General features: G+C 40.7%; 1 protein-coding gene across 2 annotated transcripts in view; it reads left to right on the plus strand.

Moving 5' to 3' along the window:
* Window positions 1-26,280, plus strand: part of KIAA0825 (KIAA0825 ortholog) — a 401,795-nt gene that overhangs the window by 308,950 nt on the left and 66,565 nt on the right. Inside the window, exon 20 of one of the 2 annotated variants that reach the window (XM_055429385.2) lies at window positions 21,639-22,457. The exons of the other annotated variant lie outside the window; for it this stretch is intronic. Coding sequence (XP_055285360.2) covers window positions 21,639-21,684 — 46 coding nt within the window. The 3' untranslated portion in view covers window positions 21,685-22,457. Of the gene's footprint in view, window positions 1-21,638; window positions 22,458-26,280 lie in introns of those variants that run through there. 2 annotated transcript variants of the gene reach the window in all.

Consider the following 26,280-nt stretch of genomic DNA (forward strand, 5'->3'; position numbering starts at 1 on the left):
TTCTCAAAATCTTTTACAGTTTCAACATTTTGAACCTATCTATACATTCCTGAAGTCAGTAGTGGGATTAGGAAATATATTGTTAGTTACCTAGAGAAAATGAGAAACTCCTAAGACAGTTTTGCCTTACCTCAAAAACACTTCTTACATGTAATCATGAGCCCCTTTTCTGTTATCCCCATTACTGGTATGGCCTTCTGCTGAGGGTGACTACAGAATATCTATTTATCCCCAGAACTCTGAGATAGAAGCATGTGTTTGATTTTTTCTCCCTGAACAACAGACTGGTTCCAAATAGGAAAAGGAGTATGTCAAGGTTGTATATTGTCACCCTGCTTATTTAACTTATATGCAGAGTACATCATGAGGAACGCTGGGCTGGAAGAAGCACAAGCTGGAATCAAGATTGCTGGGAGAAATACCAATAACCTCAGATATGCAGATGACACCATCCTTATGGCAGAAAGTGAAGAGGAACTCAAAAGCCTCTTGATGAAAGTGAAAGAGGACAGTGAAAAGGTTGGCTTGAAGCTCAACATTCAGAAGACAAAAATCATGGCATCTGGTCCCATCACTTCATGGGAAATAGATGGGGAAACAGTGGAAACAGTATCAGACTATTTTTTGGGGGCTCCAAAATCACTGCGGATGCTGATTGCAGCCAGGAAATTAAAAGACGCTTACCCCTTGGAAGGAAAGTTATGACCAACCTAGATAGTATATTAAAAAGCAGAGACATTACTTTGCCAACCAAGGTCCGTCTAGTCGAGGCTATGGTTTTTCCCGTGGTCATGTATGGATGTGAGAATTGGACTGTGAAGAAAGCTGATCACTGAAGAATTGATGCTTTTGAATTGTGGTGCTGGAGAAGACTCTTGAGAGTCCCTTGGACTGCAAGGAGATCCAACCAGTCCATTCTAAAGGAGATCAATCCTGGGTGTTCATTGGAAGGACTGATGCTAAACCTGAAACTGCAATACTTTGGCCACCTCATGCGACGAGTTGACTCACTGGAAAAGACTCTGATGCTGGGAAAGGTTGGGGGCGGGAGGAGAAGGGGACGACAGAGAATGAGATGGCTGGATGGCATCAGCGACTCGATGGACATGAGTTTGAGTGAACTCCAGGAGTTGTTGATGGACAGGGAGGCCTGGTGTGCTGTGATTCATGGGGTTGCAAAGAGTCGGACACGACTGAGCGACTGAACTGAACTGAACTGAACTGAAACTCAAGCTACTCACAACCTCCAAATAAAAAGTGATTAAAAAATTCCAACCATTTGGATATTGAAATCTGTGTAGTTTTCCTTCTGAACTTTACACTGGTGTTAGAAATACTCCTCAAATGAATGAATGCTCTCAAGGAACTTACACAGAGATTTTTTTAAATGTTCAGAGCAGGTACTCATAGTCTGGTCTTGGGGAGTCAAGGAAGGCTTCCTGACATGTTAGCTGACTTCCCTGGTGGCTCAGACGGTAAAGCGTCTGTCTACAATGTGGGAGACCTGGGTTCGAGCCCTGGGTTGGGAAGATCCGCTGGAGAAGGAAATGGCAATCCACTCTGGTACTATTGCCTGGAAAATCCCATGGACAGAGGAGCCTGGCAGGCTGCAGTCCATGGGGTCACAAAGAGTCGGACACGACTGAGTGATTTCACTTACACTTAAGAGTCCGCACATGCCTCTTTGTCCCTGGATCCATGCAACCCTAAATAAAAGGCTGATATACTTCAAGGTTGCCTTCCACAGAGCAACATGCCCTTCCCAGCATCTACTTCTTTCCATTTTCCTTTCCCAAAGAACTTGTTCTCTTCTCTGGCTACAAAGGGCTTGTTTAAACCTTTCATGCGGCTTTATTATTAAACAAAGGTTGCATGTTCTGTGGTTGATTACAAGTTGTACATAACATGATAAACTGTCAAGTGCAAGGTTAACTTTTAGAGACAAAGTACACTGAAGCCAAAGGGATGACTCTCTAATAGTAGGAATTTCAGCAACTGTGGCGGGTGAACGAGAAGCTGGGGGTTTTTTGAGTCAGGGCCATTCAGGGGCTTCCCCATATTCCGCTAATTAGGACACTGCCACCATTTTCGGCATCGAGAACCAATCTTATTTCTTCAGTTATGAAAATGGGGTCAGTAAAGATAGGGAAAATGAATAGGTGAAGAAAATGAAGAGATATATGAGCGGTGAAAATGTGAACGAGAGAAAATGATCAAATGCCTTCCACCTTCCTTCCAAACTATTTCTGCCACTTGTTAGACCACATACATCTTTATTCTACAGCCAGCCTTGCCCAGTTCAGGCAGCAAGACATCAAGTGTAGGGAGCATGGGCTGTGGTCTTAGCGTTTTGGGTCTGAATCTTGGTTTTCGCTACTTTGTCACTGTGTGACCTTGGACAAGTCACTTAACCTCTCTACATTTCAGTTTAGCTCAGATATAAAATTATTAATACCTCATATACAGAACAAGAATGGGGATTGTATGAGACCACTAGTGTCTGTTTTATGTATGTGTTATAATGGAGTGATCATCATAATGACAAACCTCTACTAGAATAGTCTGTGGACAAAGAGAACAATTGGTTTGAAAATAATTTCATTATTATGGAACAGTTTCATCTTCAGGAAAACTTTTTCGGAGGTTTACTTGCAGACTTACTATATGCATCCCACCTGCCCTAACCCTCCTTCCCTAAACCCGATTCAGATGTGGTGAATCAGAGAGCCCAGGGAGAAGGGTAGAGAAGAGACCTGGTTTGCTATAATGAGCTTGTCAGTGCTAAGAGCTTGTGACAAAAGATGTATTTTTAACCTCTTTCACAGCATGGGGTGGAACTATCGCTCTGGGAATCCCACTTCTAAGGCTACACACTCTCTACACAGAATGTAGAGATGCTCTTGTTCACTATGCCACTGAAGAAAATATTTTGCTGTATCTTTTCCTTCCAGAAGGAGAAAGGGTATCTTATGATAACTTCATAATAACAGATCTTATTATATTCCATCAAAACAATAAAAGGCTCCTGAAATTTTTTCCCAGTGTGTGTGTGTGTGTGTGTGTGTGTGTGTGTGTAGGTATGAGAAAATCTCATTATTCAGCTGAAATACAATTATTGTAGCATTATTCACTCAGTTTCTCTAAAGGTTTGGTTTCCCAAACAGAAGACTGATTTTAAGTCTGTGTTGTCCAGAGCTGAGGTCACATGTAAACCTTTTTAATAGACTGGTTAACTTGAAAAATTGCTAAGTCAGAACTTCTCAACAGCCTTTTAATAAGAGTTTAAAGTAGAAGGAGGAAAATATTCCCTGCCTTCCCTTCTGCTCAAAGCCAGTGGTAAGAATTATGACTTATTTTTTTGGGCTCCAAAATCACTGTCGATACTGATTGCAGCCATGAAATTAAAAGATGCTTACTCCTTGGAAAGAAAGTTATGACCAACCTAGATAGCGTATTAAAAAGCAGAGACATCACTTTGCCAACAGAGGTCCGTCTAGTCAAGGCTATGGTTTTTCCATTGGTCATGTATGGATGTGAGAGTTGGACTGTGAAGAAAGCTGATCGCCGAAGAATTGATGCTTTTGAACTGTGGTGCTGAAGACTCTTGAGAGTCCCTTGGACTGCAAGGAGATCCAACCAGTCCATTCTAGAGGAGATCAATCTTGGGTGTTCATTGGAAGGACTGATGCTAAAGCTGAAACTGCAATACTTTGGTCACCTCATGCGACGAGTTGACTCACTGGAAAAGACTCTGATGCTAGGAGGGATTGGGGGTGGGAGGAGACGGGGACGACAGAGAATGAGATGGCTGGATGGCATCACCGACTTGATGGACATGAGTTTGAGTGAACTCTGGGAGTTGGTGATGGACAGGGAGGCCTGGCGTGCTGTGATTCATGGGGTTGCGGAGAGTCGGACACGACTGAGCGACTGAACTGAACTGAAGACCTCTTCTAGTCTCAAAGATGAACCCATGAGGGTAGAAACTGTGTTCACCACCATATGTGATAGGTTGTTATTTCAGTCACAGATGGGTCATAAGAAGTTTTGAATTTCCTCTGCTTGATAATTTCCCCACAGAGATTGTTTAACCCTTGCATGCTGACTCTGACTTGGAAGGTTAGACTATCCCTAGGGAAGAAGCAACAGTTAGAACTGGACATGGAACAACAGACTGGTTCCAAATAGGAAAAGGAGTACGTCAAGGCTGCTTATTTAACTTATATGCAGAGTTCATCATGAGAGACTGGGTGAAGCACAAGCTGGAGTCAAGATTGCCGGGGAAAATATCAATAACCTCAGATATGCAGATGACACCACCCTATGGCAGAAAGAGAAGGCAAACTGAAGAGCCTCTTGATGAAAGTGAAAGAGGAGAGTGAAAAAGTTGGCTTAAAACTCAACATTCAGAAAACTAAGATCATGGCATCTGGTCCCATCACTTCATGGCAAATAGATGGGGAAACAAAGGAAACCGTGAGAGACTTTATTTTTGGGGACTCCCAAATCACTGCACATGGTGACTCCAGCCATGAAATTAAAAGATGCTTGCTCCTTGGAAGGAAAGTTATGACCAACCTAGACAACATATTAAAAAAGCAGAGATCTTACTTTGCCAACAAAGATCCATCTTGTCAAAGCTTTGGTTTTTCCAGTAGTCATGTATGGATATCAGAGTTGGACTATAAAGAAAGCTGAGCGTCGAAGAATTGATGCCTTTGAACTGTGGTCCTGGAGTAGACTCTTGAGAGTCCCTCGGACAGCAAGAAGATCCAACCAGTCCATTCTAAAGGAGATCAGTCCTGAATATTCATTGGAAGGACTGATGCTGACGCTGAAACTCTAATACTTTGGCCACCTGATGTGAATAACTGACTCATTTGAAAAGACCCTGATGCTGGGAAAGATTGAAGGAAGAGGAGAAGGGGACAACAGAGGATGAGATGGTTGGATGGCATCACTGACTCAATGGACATGAGTTTCACTAAACTCTGGGAGTTGGTGATGGACAGGGAAGCTTGGGGTGCTGCAGTCCATGGGGTCGCAAAGAGTCAGACACGACTGAGTGACTGAACTGAGGGAAGATGAAAATAGCTAGAAACAATATACAGCCTGCTGCTGCTGCTGCTAAGTCACTTCAGTCGTGTCCGACTCTGTGCGACCCCATAGACGGCAGCCCACCAGGCTCCTCTGTCCATGTGATTTTCTAGGCAATAGTACTGGAGTGGCTTGCCATAAACAGCCTAGGTTGAGCAATTTAGACTGTCCTCAAAAGAAGAAAAGAAAGAAGGAAAAAAGTAGGTACGAGTTTGCTTCCCATTTAAATGTAGGAATTCAATATTTTATTGTGATTCCTCCTACTCAGAAACTCTGCTTAAAGCAGGTCTTCAATTTTAAACTGCTCATTTCTCAACTAAAGTCTGAGTACACCCAACCAGAACAAGTGTTTGCTGAGGGATTCATTAGAATTTGAAGGTAATTTCAGTTATGAGACTCATTTTGGCTTGATAATTGTGACTTCTCTAGAGGAAACTTTCATTAGATATCCTGTAAAACACTGCCTCACTATCTTGGAATACATTTCTGGAATTCAAAAACTGGAAGTTAAGTGATGCACATAGTAGCTTCACTCCTCTGCATTTTATTCCTTAACCAAGGGAATTTTAGTCATTTTCAATCTCCTTAAATGTGATGGAGAAAAGGAACCAGTGTTTCATTGGAAAGATAAGTTCTAATGGTAATCATCTCTGAACAGCTAGTAAGTTTTGGCTTCTATGGGTTTCATGACAAAGTACTTAGTTTAGTTTGTAAATACTAAGTTTAGTATGTATACCACTCCTAGTATGTATACCACTCCTAGAGAATTAATCATTTAATGAGTGATATATTTAATCTGGGGCCTCCCTGGTGGCTCAGATGGTAAAAAATCTGCCTGCAATGCAGGAGACTCAGGTTCAATCCCTGGGTTGGGAAGATCCCTTGGAGAAGAAAATAGCTACCTACTCCAGTATTAAGAACCTGACATAAACCTCATCTATAGTGTACTCATCCTTATGAAAATGTGTATATAAAGTAAGCATAGACTGTAGGTATGATGAATGTGGGATGAAGTTTACTCCCTGATATGTGTCAGGCACTTTCTTATTTATCTCCTATACTCTTCGTACCTTTTCTGTGAGCTAGATATTAGTATTTTTATACTGAACAAAATTGAGACTCAGAAAAATGACTTGCTCAAGGTCATACAGTTAGAAAGTGATGAAACCAGGACTTGAACCCAAAACGCTAATACATTAAAGTCCACGCATCTTCCACATAAGAGAGTGCTGCCTTAATGGGGTAAGGCTGGGTGTAGAATAAAAAATGTCATTTGGTTTAAGAAATGGTGGTTTCTTATGGTTTATAAGAAACTATAGTTTCAGAAGAAGGAAAATTCTTGCTGGTGCATAAAAAGAGACTTGGCCAATAGCAAGGACAGCTGGAGGACACTGGCATGGTGACCGTAACAGGCCACAGAGATTGTCCAGAGGGCAGGTGGATTAGCCAAAACAAGAAAGAGCTAGGAAACAGAAAGGATGGTGAAGCGTATCTGGAGAGGCAAGTAAACATGGTAAATGCTACAAGAGAATTTGTCATCGACAGTTACACCGTGTGGGAAAATCTCTAAATGCTTCAAGCATTTGGATGATAGATCTTTGAGGGCAAATTATTCAGAAAATCTGTGGCAGAGGCAAGCATCTTAACAGGAGAAAGATGGATGCAGACGGGGAGGTTTCTAGATGTGAGGCAGGAAAGGATGTAATCGACACGAGAGAAGATGCAAGGCCAGGAAGAGAGTGTGGCCTCTTGGAGAGTTTATGGACCCAGGGGGATGGTAACTGACGTGTTAGAAGATAACGCACTCGAGGGAGAAAATGAGGCAAACTGTTTCGGGAGAAGGGAGGTGATTAGGAAGCAGTCTGCAAGCTGGAGAGAAAAGTTGGTGTGCCAGTAGTTGGAGAATGTGAATAATCCTCTGTTTGGGGAGTTTTTAGTCAGTCTAGGAGACCCAAGATAGACTGGGATTGGATGAAGTGTTATTCGGGAAGATCTTTTAGAAGTATGTGACTAATTCAGGGCATTCATCCAAATGCTTCCATTTAGATGATCCTTGTTCACCACCTAGAATTAGGTCACAGAGCATTTTGAAACCCCTCTTGGGTATCGACAAGCTACACTGATGGAATTCTTACTATAGGCCAGACACTATTCAGCATTTTACTTTCAGCTAAACTTTTTATTTTGTATTCGGGTATGGCTGACCTTTGTCAACAAGGTCCGTCTAGTCAAAGCTATGGTTTTTCCTGGAGTCATGTATGTATGTGAGAGTTGGACTATAAAGAAAGCTGAGCACCGAAGAATTGATGCTTTTGAAGTGCGGTGCTGGAGAAGACTCTTGAGAGTCCCTTGGACTGCAAGGAGATCCAACCAGTCCATTCTAAAGGAAATCAGTCCTGGGTGTTCATTGGAAGGACTGATGCTGAAGCTGAAACTCCAATACTTTGGCCACCTGATGCGAAGAGCTGACTCATTGGAAAAGACCCTGATGCTGGGAAAGATTGAAGGCGGGAGGAGAAGAGGACGACAGAGGATGAGATGGTTGGATGGCATCGCCGACTCAATGGACATGAGTTCGAGTAAACTGCGGAGTTGGTGATGGACAGGTAGGCCTGGCATGCTGCAGTCCATGGGGTCGCAAAGAGTCGGACACGACGGAGCGACTGAATTGAACTGATAGCCAATTAACAATGTTATGGTAGTTTCAGGCGAACAGTGACAGGACTCAGCCATACATATACACGTATCCTGGGATGGCAGAGGGGGGAGACTTTTCCAGGCACTTTTGGCTAATCTTAACAGCTGTGTCTATTAGATATAGAAACTTTTAGCTTCCTGACTCCCTTCCTCTCCCCCTAAAAACGAGCTGCCGCTGCGGCTGCTGCTGCTGTGTCACTTCAGTCGTGTCCGACTCTGTGTGACCCATAGACAGAAGCCCACCAGGGTCCCGCGTCCCTGGGATTCTCCAGGCAAGAACACTGGAGTGGGTTGCCGTTTCCTTCTCCAATGTGTGAAAGTGAAAAGTGAAAGTGAAGTCGCTCAGTCGTGTCTGACCCTTAGCGACCCCACGGACTGCAGCCCACCAGGCTCCTCCATCCATGGGATTTTCTAGGCAAGAGTACTGGAGTGGCTTGCCATTGCCTTCTCCGAAAAACGAGCTAGTAAATGGTAAGCACCAAGCAGCCTGAAGACAGGACGCCTATCTCCATTGTGTCCAGCCCAGAATGCGATCCTCTGGCCCACCACCTGGGATAAGTGGGTTAATGTAGTTTTAAGTGCCTCAGAAACACCAGGAGCAATCAAAAGTGTTATCTCTCAATGTACAAATGTTACAACAGGCATTTGTAAGCCCCTGCTGCATACATCTCGAATGTTCCCAGGCATTGTTCTAAGCACTCTTATGCATGATCTCATTTAACCTCACACTTTATGAAGTAATAATATCCCCAGTTTTAGAGGAGACCCTGAGTTGGATCCATAACTTGCCCACAGTCACACAGTTAGAGAGCAAGACAGGAATTCTCCCATGTTGTGATAAGGGAAGACTTAAGTAAGAAATAACATATGGGCGAAGGAATAAGACGAAAGTATAGAGGCTGCATTGAAGTGAGGTGTTTTTTTTTTCTTTTGGACTGAGATTTAATTATTTATAGGTTGTTTTTTTTTAATAGGACTGAGATCTACAGGTAGGTTGGCAGTGGAGGGCTTTTCAGAGTGGAAGGGGTGTTGGAAAGAAAAGCAGAGAGGAGACCACTCCTGTTAGGCACTCAGAGAATTGTGGAATAAATGACTTGGTGCGTGCGTGAAGGTATGAGTGACATGGCAGGGAGTGCGAAAGCGTGATGAAGTTGTAACTGAAAGGAGGATAAAGAAGAGACACAGCAAAGGAGGACTCTTCAGGACTTAACCACTGCCTGGGATTTCGGTAAAAGCGAACCATTGAGAGAGCGTTTAGGCTCGGACAAGTTGGGTCTGAAGTGGCAGACTTGTATTTTGGAAAGTTTCTCATAGAACTGGGCAATGGCATCTAGAATTTGGAAATTAAGTCATGATACGCACCTGTCGATTAACTTAGTTGCTAGTGTTGCAAGGAATTAATTTTCAAAAAATAAAAGTTCAAACTTTGAAGATACTTTAGGTTATGCAAAATTATACAGCACTCCTTTCCATATAAAACATTTATTTATTGAAAAGGAGAAGAAGGTCGTGAGAGACAAAGTAAAATAAATTGAGTGGTAACAAAAATACTGCCTCCTTTCAAGAGAAGATTTGGTGTTTGCACATTTTAAATAAATGCCTTCCACGAGGTCGTTTTGAGATTATATACCAAACAAAAGAGATTTAGCAAAGATGAGTTGTGACCAAGCCAATTAGTGCATTTCCTTTTAATGTTGAAGTTCTGGGAAACTGATTTACATTGAGGAGAAATTTGAGGTAATGTTCTGGGAATATGAGACTGAAATTTCCAGTCTGTCAAAGTCTTTAAGAGATATGTGGAAGTTGCATCTGAAATTTAATTATTAGTGTGACTTCTTCCAAACCCCCCCCAAAAAAGGAAGTTTTTCTTTCTTTTGTTTTGGTTTTCAAATGCTTAAAATTCTTTACATGATCTTCTGGAAAAAGAACAAAAAGATGATGATTCATTCAAAAGTAATCTGTTCATTCCTCATGAAGTAGACAGAGCCGTTTTCTAGTAGGTAGCACTCCTTAAGTAACGCGTCATCCTACAGTCTAGGTAAGAACCAATGGTTAGGATACAAAGGAAAATGAGAACAGAAGGGAACTTCTGGCAGTTAAGCTATCAGCTGATACAGACTGGGGAGCTTTGATTCTGTCATGATGTGAAGGCTTCAGAATGTTACTGGTGACTATGTAAAACAGTCCAGTATGGAAGCATCTGAGATAAAATTCTTGTAAATTTTTGGCCAGAAACCCAAAACTTGCTTCAGTCTGTGGCTGCAATTTTTGTGCCAAATAAGAAGGCACTTTGCTGGCTCTTTTTTTAGGGAAGGGCCAAATGAGATAGATTGGAAATATGTACTTTGAACAGCTAGGCAGAGTCTCGGGAAGTCTGCCAAACAAGAATTCCAAATAAAATGTTTGGGAAAGAAAACAGGGATGGACTTTGCAGATGCTGGATGTGTTCCACCAGCCATCTGTGCAAAGAGTTACCGGGTATCACATCAGCTGAGAGCTATGAAGTGGTACAGAACTACCAGCAATCACTTCCTTGTTAAATGGGTCCATTCGTTTACCAGGCAGCCCTCTCTTTAGCAAGATAGAGTACCTGAATGTGTCTGCATTTCCTGTGAAGAACAATAGCAGTGACCAAAATTATTTAAACATAAAGGGGTTTTAGAAACTGAACTACTACCCCAGTGCTAATGCATCAGCAGTTAAAGAAGGCAGATTAATTTACTTACGGTGAGCTAAGTGCATTCTTGGCTCACAAAGGGGAGTCATTTGCTCACTTAAGCCAGAGATCCCATTTTTGACGGCAAATGTCAGTGCCTGGATTTCCCTTTGACAGTCTGGCAACCCTGCACCCCTGTTATAGTATCCATTTATTTGTCTTATTTTCAGCCAGATTAATCCATTCTGTTTTGACAAGAAGACTGATGGGTAATTGATAACTGTGATAGACACAAACAGAAGAGTTGGATGCTGAATAATTCAGCACTTTTCAGTATCAATAAGAGAACAGGTTGAAGAATTTGTGTCTCTATTTACACTTAAACTAAACTAAGTCAGCCCAGACATTTATGCTGCCAGTCTATCAGAAAACCAAACAGTGTACATTCCGTTTCCACCCGACAAAATGTTTTATAAGCTTGTAACAATATGTGTGAAGCTGCCAGAATAATAAATAGGTACAGCAGCCCATGCATGCTAATGTTATGTTGTAAGCAGTTTTGTTGACAAGTGCTAATACTTCTTTCATACTATCATCAAAAGCAGCTAATACAACAGCCATTATTTGCTGGCTTTCCAAGCAAGACATGATGGATTGTGACCTTAATATGGGTTAGCCGAGTTTTGAAAGTTAAACAACTTGCAATAAATCATAGAATTATTACAATGCAGTTTAATTGGTTAAGGACTGTTTATTTCCTAAACAGGGTGAAAAATTTCTGTTTCGGCACTTTTAATTTGCAAAGTGCATTTTCATTATGAATGGCAGTTTAATATTCTGCTCTTTTGTCATGCAAAATATGCAACACACAGGCAATCTATTAATTGGACAAAAATGCACTGCAAGCGCAAATTATCCTTTATATCATCACTTGTGAGTTTTTACATCTATTAAATGTGTTAAATGGAACATAGTTAAAGACTGTACAACTTGCGGGCTACTTCTTAAAATTTAAGTCAAGCTTCAAGATGATTTTAATGACCTTTGTTTTTGGCAAAATAAAGTAATTAAGTAATTGTAAATATAGAAGGCAATTTAAAGAGTCACTGCTTCCTTAAGGCGTAGGTGCGTATGTTTTTGGATTCAGTCGCCTCAGGAAATAGGCAATAACTCTGGTTCATATTGATATATCCTGAGACGCGGAATCAACCTCATGCCATATACTTCGTTTTTTGCTACAGTATAATTTCTAGAGCAGACATTTCCGTTGGCAAGTGTGTGGAAAAAGGTAAAGCAGCAGTAAATGGATACCACAGCCTAGCTAGCATCACTGAATAGCCACCTCCATATGCTTTGGTTCAGTGATGTGCCTTTGCACAGGGCTATTTAGAGCACAGAAGCAGTAACAAAATACTCTATACTAGGAATGCTGATAAGACATATGCTCAATTTTAAGGATGCCAGATCCCTCAATGTGTTCCGATAAGACCGCCTTAAAATGCATGCATCTCCTTCATTGCCACACAACTGAGTGCTTTTCCACTTTTCTTGACACCTGGGCAGACCTTTTAAAAACAAAGCTTCCACTGACTTCAAACGTGATCCACAGGTTGGCCCAGTCGAAGCAGGGATACTTGCGGTCTCCTTCAAAGATATCCATTGTCAGCAGCCCACAATGAAAGTTCAAAGTATACTTCACATAGGCATTCCATTCATTTTCCCTGGAGTAAAAAGGTGTTAAGGTGAGAATGGACATTCCCTTGTTTTAAAAGAGCTAAAGAACAATTTTTTCCCCGCAAAGTCATTCACAAAAGCCATACATTAAAATAAACCATCTAGAACTTAAAGGTGAAAACTAAAAGTTTGCAAATTGAGAAAAGTCGTTCATCTTTATGTTATACAGTAGCACAGGAGTGCTTCAGGATTTTAGAAGTTTTATTCTCAAAAAAAGACACAGTTGCAGAATTTTAATCTTACCACATGAATGTTGATAATTTCTCCTCCTACTTATATACCATACTTACCTACACTATGTAGTTTCTCTGCCTCAAAAAAAGAAATGAGGAAGAATGGATGGAGCTGTGAGGGAGAGAGAGTGAGTCAGGAAGAGATTGTTACTATATCCAGTTTTTACTTTTTACTATCACTAATAATGAAGTGATATGGTTACCATATACTGCCCAATAAGTAATTATTTTTATTATCACTACATATCACAAAACACTCAATTTTAACAATGATTTAATGTCTGAACTCTATTTTATGAATTGTATAGATAAGAAAAATTTATCAGAGACATAGCCATTATTTAGAAAACATTGGCTAATATAACCAAAATTCTAATTTAGAAAGTCAATTAAGAAGTTGGGACACTTTTCAAAGCCATAAATTAATCGATTAAATCTGTGTTCTATATAGGGATTAGAAGATTTCTTGAAAGCTCAGGTACGTAAAAGTACAATGACCATAAACTTGATAATTTTTAATATAATTTTAGTTATCACTTTGAACTAATTTTTCACCATACTTTACTATGAAAAATCACAAATGTACAGAAAACTTGAAACAGTTTCACAATGAATAAGCATATACTCATCACTTTGATTCTTCCATTTTACTCTGCTTGCCTTTGCACATATCTATCCATCCATCTTTCCACCCATCCACGAGTCATCTTATTTTTTGATCTGTTTCAAAATAAGTTGCAGCCATCAGTATACTTCTTCTTAAATACTACAGTGTGTGTATCATTAGAGTGCAAATGTTTTTGTCCGTTCTTTTTTTCCTTTGAAGATAAGTTTGCACACAATGATACGTTCAAATCTAAAGTGTAGCATTTCATGATTTTCAACAAACTTTCGGTGAGCTCCAGTCATGTTGATGAGCTTTGTTAAATGTTGACTTGGAATGAGGTTTAGTGAAGAGACAAGACTCAAGATCCCCCCTATTTTCAGGCTGCTCACCTGAGCTAATCTCCAAGGGCCACCTCTTCCGTGGGACATCCCCCTCTGCACGTCTCAAGTTTATGCTGTTTTGCCAGGATGGGTAGTTCATATAATAGGGCTCCATCAACAATTGCTATACTATCTGTTCTATACCTATCAGGTACAAAGCATTTGGCTAAATGCCCTGGAAAGCAGGGAGTCCTAAGACACAGAGGCCAAGATATGGAGTCCCTCAAAGAGCATTTGGTGAAATTGTGTGCTGTACACCTAAGATGGAATGATACAAGATTCAGTTCAGTTCAGTCGCTCAGTCGTGTCCGACTCTTTGCGACCCCATGGACCGCAGCACGCCAAGCCTCCCTGTCCATCCTCCCTGTCCATCACCAACTCCCAAAGTTTACCCAAACTGATGACCATTGAGTCAGTGATGCCATCCAACCATCTCATCCTCTGTCGTCCCCTTCTCCTCCCTCCTTCAATCTTTCCCAGCATCAGAGTCTTTTCTAATGAGTCAGCTCTTCACATCAGGGGGCCAAAGTATTGGAGTTTCAGATTCAACATCAGTCCTTCCAGTGAATATTTAGAACTGATTTCCTTTAGGATGGACTGGTTGGATCTCCTTGCAGTCCAAGCAACTCTCAAGAGTCTTCTCCAGCACCATAGTTGAAAAGCATGAATTCTTCGGCAATCAGCTTTCTTTAATACAAGATTGCTGCTGCTGCTGCTGCTGCTAAGTCGCTCCAGTCGTGTCCGACTCTGTGTGACCCCATAGACGGCAGCCCACCAGGTTCCCCGTCCCTGGGATTCTCCAGGCAAGAACACTGGAGTGGGTTGCCATTTCCTTCCCCAATGCATAAAAGTGAAAGTGAAGTCGCTTAGTCGTGTCTGACTCTTCGTGACCCCATGGACTGCAGCCCACCAGGCTCCTCCGTCCTTGGGATCTTCCAGGCAAGAGTACTGGAGTGGGGTGCCGTCGCCTTCTCCAAATAGAAGATTACATCTGCTTAAAAGCCAAGAGGGTAAGAGAGGAAGTTTCAGAAATTTAGAGGAAGGAGGTAGAATGTCCTAGAGTGTCCAGGGAAGGCTCCCCTGACCTCATCTCCACAACATCCAATCCATTGGCCACCAGAGTGATGATTTATAAAGTAGATCAGATACTATCACTCTCCTTTCTCAAAACCCCTTGATGACTTTCCAGCACACTTAGGGAAACTACAAACTCCTGCAAGGCCCTGTGTGATCTGGCTTCCCTCCCACCTCTAACCCCATCTCTTCTCACTCCCACCTCCTCCTTGCCAGCCTTCTCTTCCTCACAGATGGCAAGCTCACACCCCCACTGCAGCCTTTTCACTTGCTCCCCTCTTGCCCAAGAACACTCCTCCTCCTGCTCTTCACACTGTGGATCTCTTCTCATCATCCAAGCCTCAGGCCCAGTGTCCCCACTGAAAGGCCTTCTCTGCCAAAAGCAAACTACCCATACTCCTACAGCCACCCTGCCCCAAATCAAAAAATCTCTGAAGAGTAGAAGGAGTGCACTTTGCTTGGCTTGCTACACTATTATAGGAAATGAGCTTAGAAAGTTTGTGGGGAACATTGTTAGAACAACCTCTGAATGAAAGTAGCAATCAGCTAGGAAAGAGGAGTCGAAAGATAAAAAGGAAGAAGAGATTGGGACTCAGTGGACATAAATATGTGGCTGGAAAGGCAAGAGTCTGAGAGAACTCCAAGCTTAGAAACTAGAAGGAATAGGAACTCTCGGTGTAAAGACCAACATTAATACTAAACTCTTCTTGGAATATTTAACATGCAGTATTTTTATACAGGCAAGAGAGAAATGAATGACTCAGGAAGTTCATTTTAGAAATATAAACAAGCAGGACAACTTTACAAGCCTACCTGAAACAAAACTTTTTGCTACAACGGAAGTAATAGCATAAACAAGGTCAGAAAACAAAACAAAAAACTCTCAAACTAGCCTTTCCCCTGAATGGGACTATATTAATGACTATCACAGTTCAGTTCAGTCGCTCAGTTGTGTCCGACTCTCTGCGACCCCATGAGTCACAGCACGCCAGGCCTCCCTGTCCATCACCAACTCCCGGAGTTCACCCAAACTCATGTCCATTGAGTCGGTGATGCCACCCAGCCATCTCATTCTCTGTTGTCCCCTTCTCCTCCCGCCCCCAATCCTTCCCAGCATCAGAGTCTTTTTCAGTGAGTCAACTCGTCGCATGAGGTGGCCAAAGTATTGCAGTTTCAGCTTTAGCATCAGTCCTTCCAATGAACACCCAGGATTGATCTCCTTTAGAATGGACTGGTTGGATCTCCTGGCAGTCTTTATTATTTGTGAGTCTGATGTGAGTATTTGACCATTTAAGCCTAAATTTAGAAATATATAAAATCAGATTTGCAATAAGAGAATGGGTGTGGCAACATCTGGTGGTGGGTCAAGGGCATAATGCCGTGAACATCTGCAATGCATAGGATCATTCTGTCTTTGGTGACAAAGGCGATGTCTAGGTTAGGTGGTGTTTCTTTCGACCTTAACTCTTTTTTATTAAATTGACGTATAGTTGATTTATAATATCATGTTATTCTTAGGTATAAGCTCAGTGATTCAGTTACACACACACACACACACACATATATTCCTTAATTTAGTTTCCCTTATAGATTATTACAAAATATTGAATATAGTTCCCTGGCTATACAGTAGGTCCTTAACGGTTGTCTCTTTTGTATATAGTAGTGTATACCTGCGGAGAAGGCAATGGCAAGCCACTCCAGTACTCTTGCCTAGAAAATCCCATGGACAGGGGAGCCTGGTGGGCTGCAGTCCATGGGGTCGCTACTAGTCGGACACGACTGAGTGACTTCACTTTCACTTTTCACTTTCACACATTGGAGAAGGAAATGGCAACCCACTCCAGTGTTCTTGCCTGGAGAATCCCAGGGACGGGGGAGCCTGGTGGGCTTCCGTCTATGGGGTCGCACAGAGTCGGACACGACTGAAGTGACTTAGCAGCAGCAGTGTATACATGTTAATACCAAACTTAAAATTTATCCCTCCCCCCCTTCCCATTTGGTAACTGTAGATTTGTCTTCTGTGTCTGAGTTGTCTGTTTGTAAATGAGTTCATTTGTATCATTTTTGTTTAGATTCTGCTTATGCTGTGCTGTGCTTAGTCACTCAGTCGTGTCTGACTCTTTGCAACCCCATGGACTGTAGCCCGCCAGGCTCCTCTGCCCATGGGGTTCTCTAGGCAAGAATATTGGAGTAGGTTGTCATGCCCTCCTCCAGGGGATCTTCCCAACCCAGGGATCAAACCCAGGTCTCCCACATTGCAGGCAGATTCTTTACCCTCTCAGCCACCAGGGAAGCCCAAGAATACTGGAGTGGTAGCCTATCCCTTCTCCAGGCAATCTTTCCAGCCCAGAAATCAAACCGAGGCCTCTGTCACTGTAGGTGGATTCTTTACCAGATAAGTGATATATTTACTTCACTTAGTAAGAAAATCTCTAGGTCCGTTCATGTTGCTGCACATGGCATTATTTCAGTCTTTTCAGTGGCTGAGTAATATTCCATTGGGTGTGTCAGATATATATACCACATCTTCTTTATCCATTCATCCTAAATATCACTGGATATTTAGGTTCCTTTCCTTTCTTGGCTATTGTTAATAATGCTGCAGTGAACATTGGGGTGCATGTATTTTTTTAGTTATGGCTTTCTCCAGATTTGACTGTTTTTTTTAATGATATAGCATTTTTTCTTTATTGTGTCTTCCATCAGAAAGCATCAATAGGGTAGTCTCCTAAAAGTCTTTTCAGTGTGCTTCTGTTTATGAAAGTATACCTATGGATTTTAAATCTTGAATGCTTTTGTATAATTTAATTTGAAATGGCTTTCATACATAGGCTTCCCAGGTAGTGCTAATGGTAAAGAGCCCACCTGTCAATGCAGGACATATAAGAGACACAGGTTCAATCCCTGGGTGGGGAAGATCCCCTGGAGGAGGACATGGCAACCCACTCCAGTATTCTTGCCTGGAGAATCCCATGGACAGAGGAGCCTGGCCGGCTACAGTTCATGGAGTCACATAGAGTAAGGTGGAGTCACATGACTGAAGTGACTTAGCACAGCAGAGCTTTCATACATTTATAATTTTATCTTCACAATAATTTGTGAGTTAGAAAATCCCCTTATATACATGTGAAGAAACTGAGGTTTGGTGATTCCAGTTCTGATAAGTTCTCAGCTCAGCTTAATAAACAGTAGCTATTGCTTTTGTTTCTTGAGAACTGAGACGAAGCACAATCCCTGCGGCAAATTACTGAAATTGTCATATTCCTCCGCTTCCTCTTCCCACCCCACCTGCTGCAACTCCTCTTCCCACAAGCCATTCAGTATTTCTTCAACCCGGTAAATCTTGTGAAAAATTATATTCAGTCTTAGGGCAAGTAAGGTTCAGAATTTTTTAAATACATCTTTCAAAAAGTGTTACCAGCCTGCTGAAGATCTCCATAATAATTAGGGGCCCATGAGGTGTCAAATTGACTAATGCTCAGACACTTGAAGAGGCTCAGTATCAAGCAGTGTGAGAAGAACTTAAATACCTGTCTTGTGTTTTCACAGGTGTGACCTACTCCCTTGAAAAGGCCATTTCAATCTCAAATTTCTATTACTGTTTATCATCCAAAACATTGTTCAGTAATGTCTCATCTCTATCTAAGAGTTGTCCCAATGTTTCTCAGGGACCCATGTTAATTTGAATTATACTACATGCTGTTTAGATACAGGAGAAATGAGTTTAAACTGCTGAAGACATTGGATCTTTTCAAAGCGGTTCTTAAGTGCTATTAAAGTGAATAATCATAACGTGCTAATCTGTAGATTCCCCATTTTTATGTCCCCTGTTCTTGCTTCTTCTATGGCCTCAGGCAGAATTCTGTCATTTATCAAAATCATTTCTGTGTCCAAAATCCTATTCTTCAGGATTGAAAATATACGATTGTCAAAGTTAAAATAATTTAATTTTTTATGCATACAAACCTTGTCTACTGTCTGTTCAAGTATTTTTAAAATATTTTATTACACCTTGATCCCTAATTACTTTATGCAGAAAGGCAAGTGGATTTATTACAATAAAAAAACTTTTTCTTTTTCTGTGTGAGTTATGCAAAGATCAAGTCTAAGCAAGAAATACATCTGTATGAAATTTTTCATTGCAATTTGGGATCTCTCATAACTTTTTAGTAAATTGCAACTCCATTACTCTTTATTCCCCAGGGATGGAAAGAATGCACTTTATTTTTTGGCAAAATAAATAAACACCCTGAGCTGGTAGAAATATCAATTACAAGAGTGTCTACCCTAAAAGTCACATTCATTTTGTTTGTTATTGCAAGTTATTAAAAGGCTTCTGGGCATGCATATAAAACCTGAAAAACAACGATTGAATCTATCATATTAAATTAAAATCTCTCCATAAAAAAGTAAACCCAAGTAGTTTATCAGTTAGGGAATGCCATGCTGCCCCAGAAGTCAATACAAATAAGACTTTATTAAAACATAACTAAAATGAAGTTCCACAAGAACCCTCAATGGGAATTGTTCTGCTTGAGATTCAAATAGAGTAAAAACACATCAGCGGGCCTCAATTTTCTTAAAGTAACAAAGGAAGAAAAGCAAAATAAATCCCATGTCCAACAACTAGAATTACACTTGAGAAAGGAAATGTGGCCTCAAAAAGTATATGTGAAGCATAACCAAACCTCAAGTTAGACAAGTCCCTGCTTTCAAAACAGACAGTTCATCCTCTGGTTTTTCCTAATATTTGTCCCAGCGCTAAGTTTCTTTGATCATTTATCTGCTTCTTAATGTACCTTCTTAAGTCAGTCCCTGCAATTCTATGTAGTGGCCTTAAGTTGGCAGTCCAGCTCATTGTCTTTTTTTTATTCTCCATCCCTTGTCATATCATTAAATGTTCTTTTCATGATAGTTCTCTATTTTTACCCCTGAAGCAACTCACATGCGCACTTGCAGAAAATTCACAGGATATATCCAAATGTTGACAATCAGGCTAAAGTATAAATAAGTTGGGCTTCAAGATTCACTCAGGTCCCAGATGTTAGCTGTAACTCTTTCCATCTCTAATCAGATAAATAAATGTTAGCACACTCCATCTGAAAGTTGATGTTATACATTATCATTTTAAATGTCTACAAAATATTTCAGGGAATAGATGCCTCAAATTTATTATATGAAAGACCTACCTGGGCTCTAATATTTTATTTAAATAGCATCATGATAAAAATCCCTAAGCTCTTTGAACATCCAACCAGATAGGTAATGATTAGAATATCAATACTTTTGATAGAAGTAAAAAATACAAACCAAAAATCACCAACAATTTTCAAAGACTTTCCTAGCAAAGTAATTTTCCAGATAGTAAATAAATAAATAAAATAAATAAAATTATTCTATTAATATCTCCAGTTTTCCTACTTCTTTGTATACCCAGTGAACTACAGAACGCAAAATAATACAAATGGATTCTTAAGTGTTTGTTTAGCTTTTAAAAGATATAGCCCTCGTATTAAACAGTACGTAATCTTTCATGCTAAACTCAAATGTGAAGGATGTAGAATTACTTCTGCAAACACAAAAAAGGAATTCTGCATTTATGATGATGAATGTTTAAGGAGATGCTACTGTATTACTCTTGTGAAACTGTTCTGGCATTTAGATGAGAAATGGGCCCATTTCATTCAGCATGGAGATGTACCTTGAGGCCCTACTGAGCCACATACAACGTACATTAAGGTTAATGGCTTCTGTATGCTGAAGAAAGCAAAGTTAATATGAGCAAATGTGTGGGGCATTATCCTTCATGTGGTGACTCAGCAGCAAAGGCCACTTCTGTCTTTGAATTTGCCATTTCAGCATACAAATTCTTTTGTTGACATGGCAATAGCAGATCTGTATAGGAGGTCCTCCTGCTGGAAATTAAGAGCTTTGACACATCTGTTCACAGTCCATTGGCCAGAACTAGTCACATGGTTCTAACTCAAAAGAAACACATGGACTTTTTAGCAAGTGTGACTGTCACCATTACAGACTTTAAGTTCACTTATCATCTAATTATGGCTTTTTCTTTTCCCAGTTTTTGTCATGGCTATTCTGAAAATTTGGGGATTTTAGAAAATTTTTTTAAGTAATTTTTATTATAAAAATTGAATTGTAAACCCTATTGGGGAAAAAAGCAAAGAAAATAAATCGAAAACTTTTAGTGAAGACAAGGAACAGATGGTTACCAGTTCTGGTCAAAGTGGAGGCAGTTTGCTTTCCTCTAGCAGTGACTTCAGCACTTACTAGATTTATCATTTTATCTTACCTTTTGAATCCCAGAGTAGCTTCTCTTTTAAAGATCTTTTTTATTCTTATATTTATGCATATATAACTTATTCTCCATGCTGGAACCTAATAGAACTGTTTACATCACACACAGTTTGTATGTTCAGCTTTCTTCGTTTAGGAGACTATACAACTTTAAGGCTTTGCACACAAAGTTTTCAATAAACGTACAGGGGAAATTTGATTATGTATGGCACACGTATGTTAAGGCCATTGCCTAAGGAGAAATTAGGTGGAAAAGACCTCACCTTTTAAGGAAAGACACTTAAGTCTCATACAGTAATTAGAGTAGAGCTAAATGTATTGTAAAGACATGGGATACAGACAAAGTGTGAACCAGCCTTAGAGAAAGAAAGGTCCTGGGCATCCCTCAGAGATAACGGGGGAAAGGAGCTGCTTCTTGAAGGTAGTGGAACTAGGGCAATCCCAGGAGAGGAAGATTTAGCCATCAGCAGGACTCAAATGAGTGTTGACAAAAAGGCATGACCCATGTAGACGTACATCTTTGGACCCCCAGTTTCCCAAGTGAAAATGTTTATCACTTCCCCTTAGTCATTGCTAGCTCTTACTGCTTCAAAGCTCTTCTTTAAGAATACTGTAAATTGCTTACTCCTGTGTCATCAGTATAAGTAATTCTTAGTAATTATCAAAACCATTAGTAGTTATCACTTCATGGTCCAGTTGCCCTTCTCTCGTCCACATTAATTGATGAAGGGAATCATAGCACCTTCAGTAGAAAAGATTTTAATGCTATCTAAAGAAAACTTAAAGTATTCCTTTCTGACAAATCTGATTCTGATAATACTTTATTTCTTTTTTTTTTTTAGTGTCATGACAAGAAATGGATTTGATTTTGGAAAGGAATCATTTTGAATCATTAATCATGGATTACTCTAATTAGCGGAAAATAATTATAGCTTGGGCACAGCTCTTTAGAAGGCAAAGGATAGAGTAAAAGACTATTGGAAAAATAATACCACCTGATAGATGTTGAGGTGAATCCAACAGAAAGCTTTTCTTTAAATCAATCTTTAGCTAAGGCATTTCAAATGCCTCCCATTAGAAAACTGTCATGCTTCTGCAGGACAATAATTATTAGCAAGCATGTGTTGTCGGTTAGAGGATATTTTGTGTAATAATTAAAGAAGACATCTTTAATGATTCCTAAAAAAGAAAATATAGTTTCATTTGTTCCTTTGACAATACATTCTGGATCAGAACTATCTTAGACAGACTCAGCATATTTTTACACTGTAGGGATGCTTACAAAATGTACACAGAGTCTTGCATATTAATTTCACTTGGAGAATGTTTGTCACATGATTGACATGACAGAGTTGCATATGTGGCTCCTGTCTTTTCAGAGGGGCTTGTAGGGACAGAACGTGTGGCAAACTGATGAGAAAAGGTAACACACAGAGAGAATATTCTGTCTGCAATCAGCTTCTATAAAGACGGTCAGTAGAACCAAGCTCACAAGAGAGTACAGTCCATTCAAATCACATGTTTTAGCTGAAAGAATCTGGGTATGGGACACAGGAGACATATGCCCCAGTCATGGCACCACAAGTACTTAGCAAGTCCCTAGCTTTCTGACTTGAACAAGTCTCATTGTGCCTATTTACCCTTTATTTATTTTTAATAGGATCCTTCTCACAGGATTGTAACACAGTGAAAACATAATCTAAGATCAACTCATGCAACGAGTTGACTCACTGGAAAAGACTCTGATGCTAGGAGGGATTGGGGGTGGGAGGAGACGGGGACGACAGAGAATGAGATGGCTGGATGGCATCACCGACTCGATGGACATGAGTTTGAGTGAACTCCGGGAGTTGGTGATGGACAGGGAGGCCTGGCGTGCTGTGATTCATGGTGTCGCAAAGAGTCGGACACGACTGAGTGACTGAACTGAATTGAACTGAAGATCAACTTTTCAAAGTTTAAAGCAACAAGAACAAAAAATTATAAAGTATTATTTGGTTAGAATATAGTTTTAATATATTTTATTTTACCAATAAAAGCATAGTGATAGTGTTGGAAATAAGGAATGTCTGATGTATGGTTGAAAAAAGCATGACACTTTCATATGAACATCATGTAGAGAAACAAAGAAAATGATGCCTTATGAAATTGAGGCTGGCTTCTATGATTATGGAAGCTAATTATGTAAAAGTGCATCTTTGCAAAGAAATACAAAATGGCATTCCAGTCATTGGTCATAAATAGCCCCTTAACACATTTCTCTGTGATTTTCCAGGTTAGGTTCCAATTTAAGAATAACATTCTTGCTCTTTGAGTCTTTGCTTTTTTTTTTTTGACACCACTTTCCTGCTATCAGCTAGAAAGCTGTTTTTCCTGATTGCTCAAAATACCAAGTGGGATCAAGGTTTATGCTTTGAATAAATAAATGGACCCACCAGCTCAAAAAAGCCCCAGCACCCTTCCATCCTATCATTACACCATCCTGTCCCCTCTTCTTCCTTTTCTTCCTTACCTGATATATTGAATGAAATATTATCTTGAGTAAGAATTGCCACTGAAACACAGGTTGGTTGCCTGGGAGAAGAGAGAGAGGCCTGAGAATCCCCTTCAATCTTCTCCCTTTAGTTATTAGAATGGATCCTTTTATCTGATTAGCTAAAATGGCTAACTTTGCAGTGGAGGCCAGGTGTCCTTCTTTGACTAGGATTTCAGGAGAATCTGGCTACTGGTTGTAATAAATGACTTGTAAGTTTCCTTTCAACCATAAAATGTTTTATTACAAGTAGTCTTACATACGGAGAAGGCAATGGCAAGCCACTCCAGTACTCTTGCCTAGAAAATCCCATGGATGGAGGAGCCTGCAGTAGGCTGGTAGCCTGGTAGGCTGCAGTCCATGGGGTCGCTATGGGTCGGACACGACCGAGCGACTTCAGTTTCACTTTTCACTTTCACACATTGGAGAAGGAAATGGCAACCCACTCCAGTGTTCTTGCCTGGAGAATCCCAGGGACAGGGGAGCCTGGTGGGCTTCCGTCTATGGGGTCACACAGAGTCGGACACGACTGAAGTGACTTAGCAGCAGTAGCAGTCTTACGTAGCCTGGAGATGGCTTGAGAGAAAAAGGAAGAGCGATTTCTAAACAAAATTGAAATAGAAAGGTCATTAGGAGAACAACACAGTTCAGTTTTGGTTGGACGAGTAGGCAAAGACATGGGTGAGAGAAATGGAGGCTGATGCAGTATCTAACCAGTCACATACATTCTAACTTCTTAACCCTTATATCTACGTCTTTCGGAGCAGGGGAAGTGGGTTTCAGCAAAAGCAAAATCAAACGAGATACTTTGATGGAGGAGGAGGAAGAAAGAAGACAGCATATATGTTCCTTCGGTGATAGGAGAAACTTAACACAAATAGGAAATAGATACCTCATTCTTTGAACTACTTAGATTTTCTATGACCTTGAAACCTTCAGTGCTCAAGCCTCTTGGTAACAGAAAGCGCAGAATGCCTGAAGAGTAGTAAGCAAAGCCTGTGATGTTTTCTGCTTCCTTTGCCCTCTGGGCCTTGCTCCCTGATTTCTAGGAACCTCCTTCTCTCAGAATGCTCCCTCATCTGTCCCTTTGAGGACTCTGACAGGAGAGCAAATCTTGCATTTGAATTGACTGAGGGCCCCAGACCTCAGACCTAGCTGAGAGCCCTTTGTTGCTGCTCAGTAACTCAGGCAGATCTGACTCTCTGCGACCCCATGGACTGCAGCATGCCAGGCCTCCCTGTCCTTCATCATCTCACAGAGTTTGCTCAAACTCATATGCATTGAGTTGGTGATACCATCCAAACATCTCATCCTCTGTCGTCCCCTTCTCTTCCCGCCTTCAGTCATTCTCAGCATCAGGGACTTTTCCAGTGAGTCAGCTCTTCACATCAGGTGGCCAAAGTATTGGAGTGTCACCTTCAGCATCAGACCTTCCAATGAATATTCAGAGTTGATTTCGTTTAGGATGGACTGGTTTGATTTCCTTGCAGTTCAAGGCACTCTCAAGAGTCTCCAACACCATAGTTCAAAAGCATCGATTCTTCAGCTCTCAGCTTTCTTTGTGTCCAACTCTCACATCCATACATGACTACTGGAAAAATCACAGCTTTGACTAGATGGACCTTTGTTGGTAAAGTAATGTCTCTGCTTTTTAATATGCTGTCTAGGTTGGTGATAGGTTTTCTTCCAAGGAGCCAGAGTCTTTTAATTTCATGCCTGCAGTCACCATCAGCAGTGATTTGGGAGTCAAAGAAAATAAAGTCTCTCACTGTTTCCATTGTTTCCCCATATACTTGCCATGCAGTGATGGGACCAGATGCCATAATGTTAGTTTTCTAAATGTTCAGTTTTAAGCCAACTTTTTCACTCTCCACTTTCACTTTCATCAAGAGGCTCTTCAGTTCTTCTTTGCTTTCTGCCATAAGGGTGGTGTCATCTGCATATCTGAGGTAATTGATATTTCTCCCAGCTATCTTGATGCTTGAGCTTCATCCTGCCTGGAATTTTGCATGATGTACTCTGCATATAAGTTAAATAAGCAGGGTGACAATATACAGCTTTGACGTACTCCTTTCCCAATTTGGAACCACTCTGTTGTTCCATGTCCAGTTCAACTGTTGCTTCTTGACCTGCACGCACATTTCTCAGGAGGCAGGTCAGGTGGTCTGACATTCCCATCTCTTTAAGAATTTTCCACAGTGTATTGTGATCCACGCAATCAAAGGTTTTGGCATAGTCAATAAATCAGGAGTAGATGTTTTTCTGGAACTCTCTTGCTTTTTTGACGATCCAACTGGCAATTTGACCTCTGGTTCCTCTGCCTTTTCTAAAACCAGCCTGAACATCTGGAAGTTCATAGTTCATGTGCTGTTGAAGCCTGGCTTGGAGAATTTTGAGCAATACTTTGCTAGCCTGTGAGATGAGTGCAATTGTGCAGTAGTTTGAGGATTCTTTGGCATTGCCTTTCTTTGGGATTGGAATGAAAACTGACCTTTTCCAGTCCTGTGGCCACTGCTGAGTTTTCCAAATATGCTGACATATTGAGTGCAGCACTTTCACAGCACCATCTTTTGGGATTTGAAATAGCTCAACTGGAATTTCATCACCTCTACTAACTTTGTTTGTAGTGATGCTTCCTAAGGCCCACTTGACTTCACATTCCAGGATGTCTGGCTCTAGGTGAGTGATCACACCATCATGGTTATCTGGGTCATGAAGATCTTTTTTGTATAATTCTGTGTATTCTTGCCACCTCTTCTTAATACCTTCAGCTTCTGTTAGGTCCATACCATTTCTGTCCTTTATTGTGCCCATCTTTGCATGAAATGTTCCCTTGCTATCTCTAATTTTCTTGAAGAGATCTCTAGTCTTTCCCATTGTATTGTTTTCCTCTATTTCTTTGCATTGACTACTGAGGACGGCTTTCTTATCTCCTTGCTAGTCTTTGAAAC

Source organism: Moschus berezovskii, chromosome 8 (genome assembly GCF_049115385.1).
Source record: "Moschus berezovskii isolate FMDL1 chromosome 8, NW_MosBer_1.0, whole genome shotgun sequence".
Taxonomy (NCBI): Eukaryota; Metazoa; Chordata; class Mammalia; order Artiodactyla; family Moschidae; genus Moschus; species Moschus berezovskii.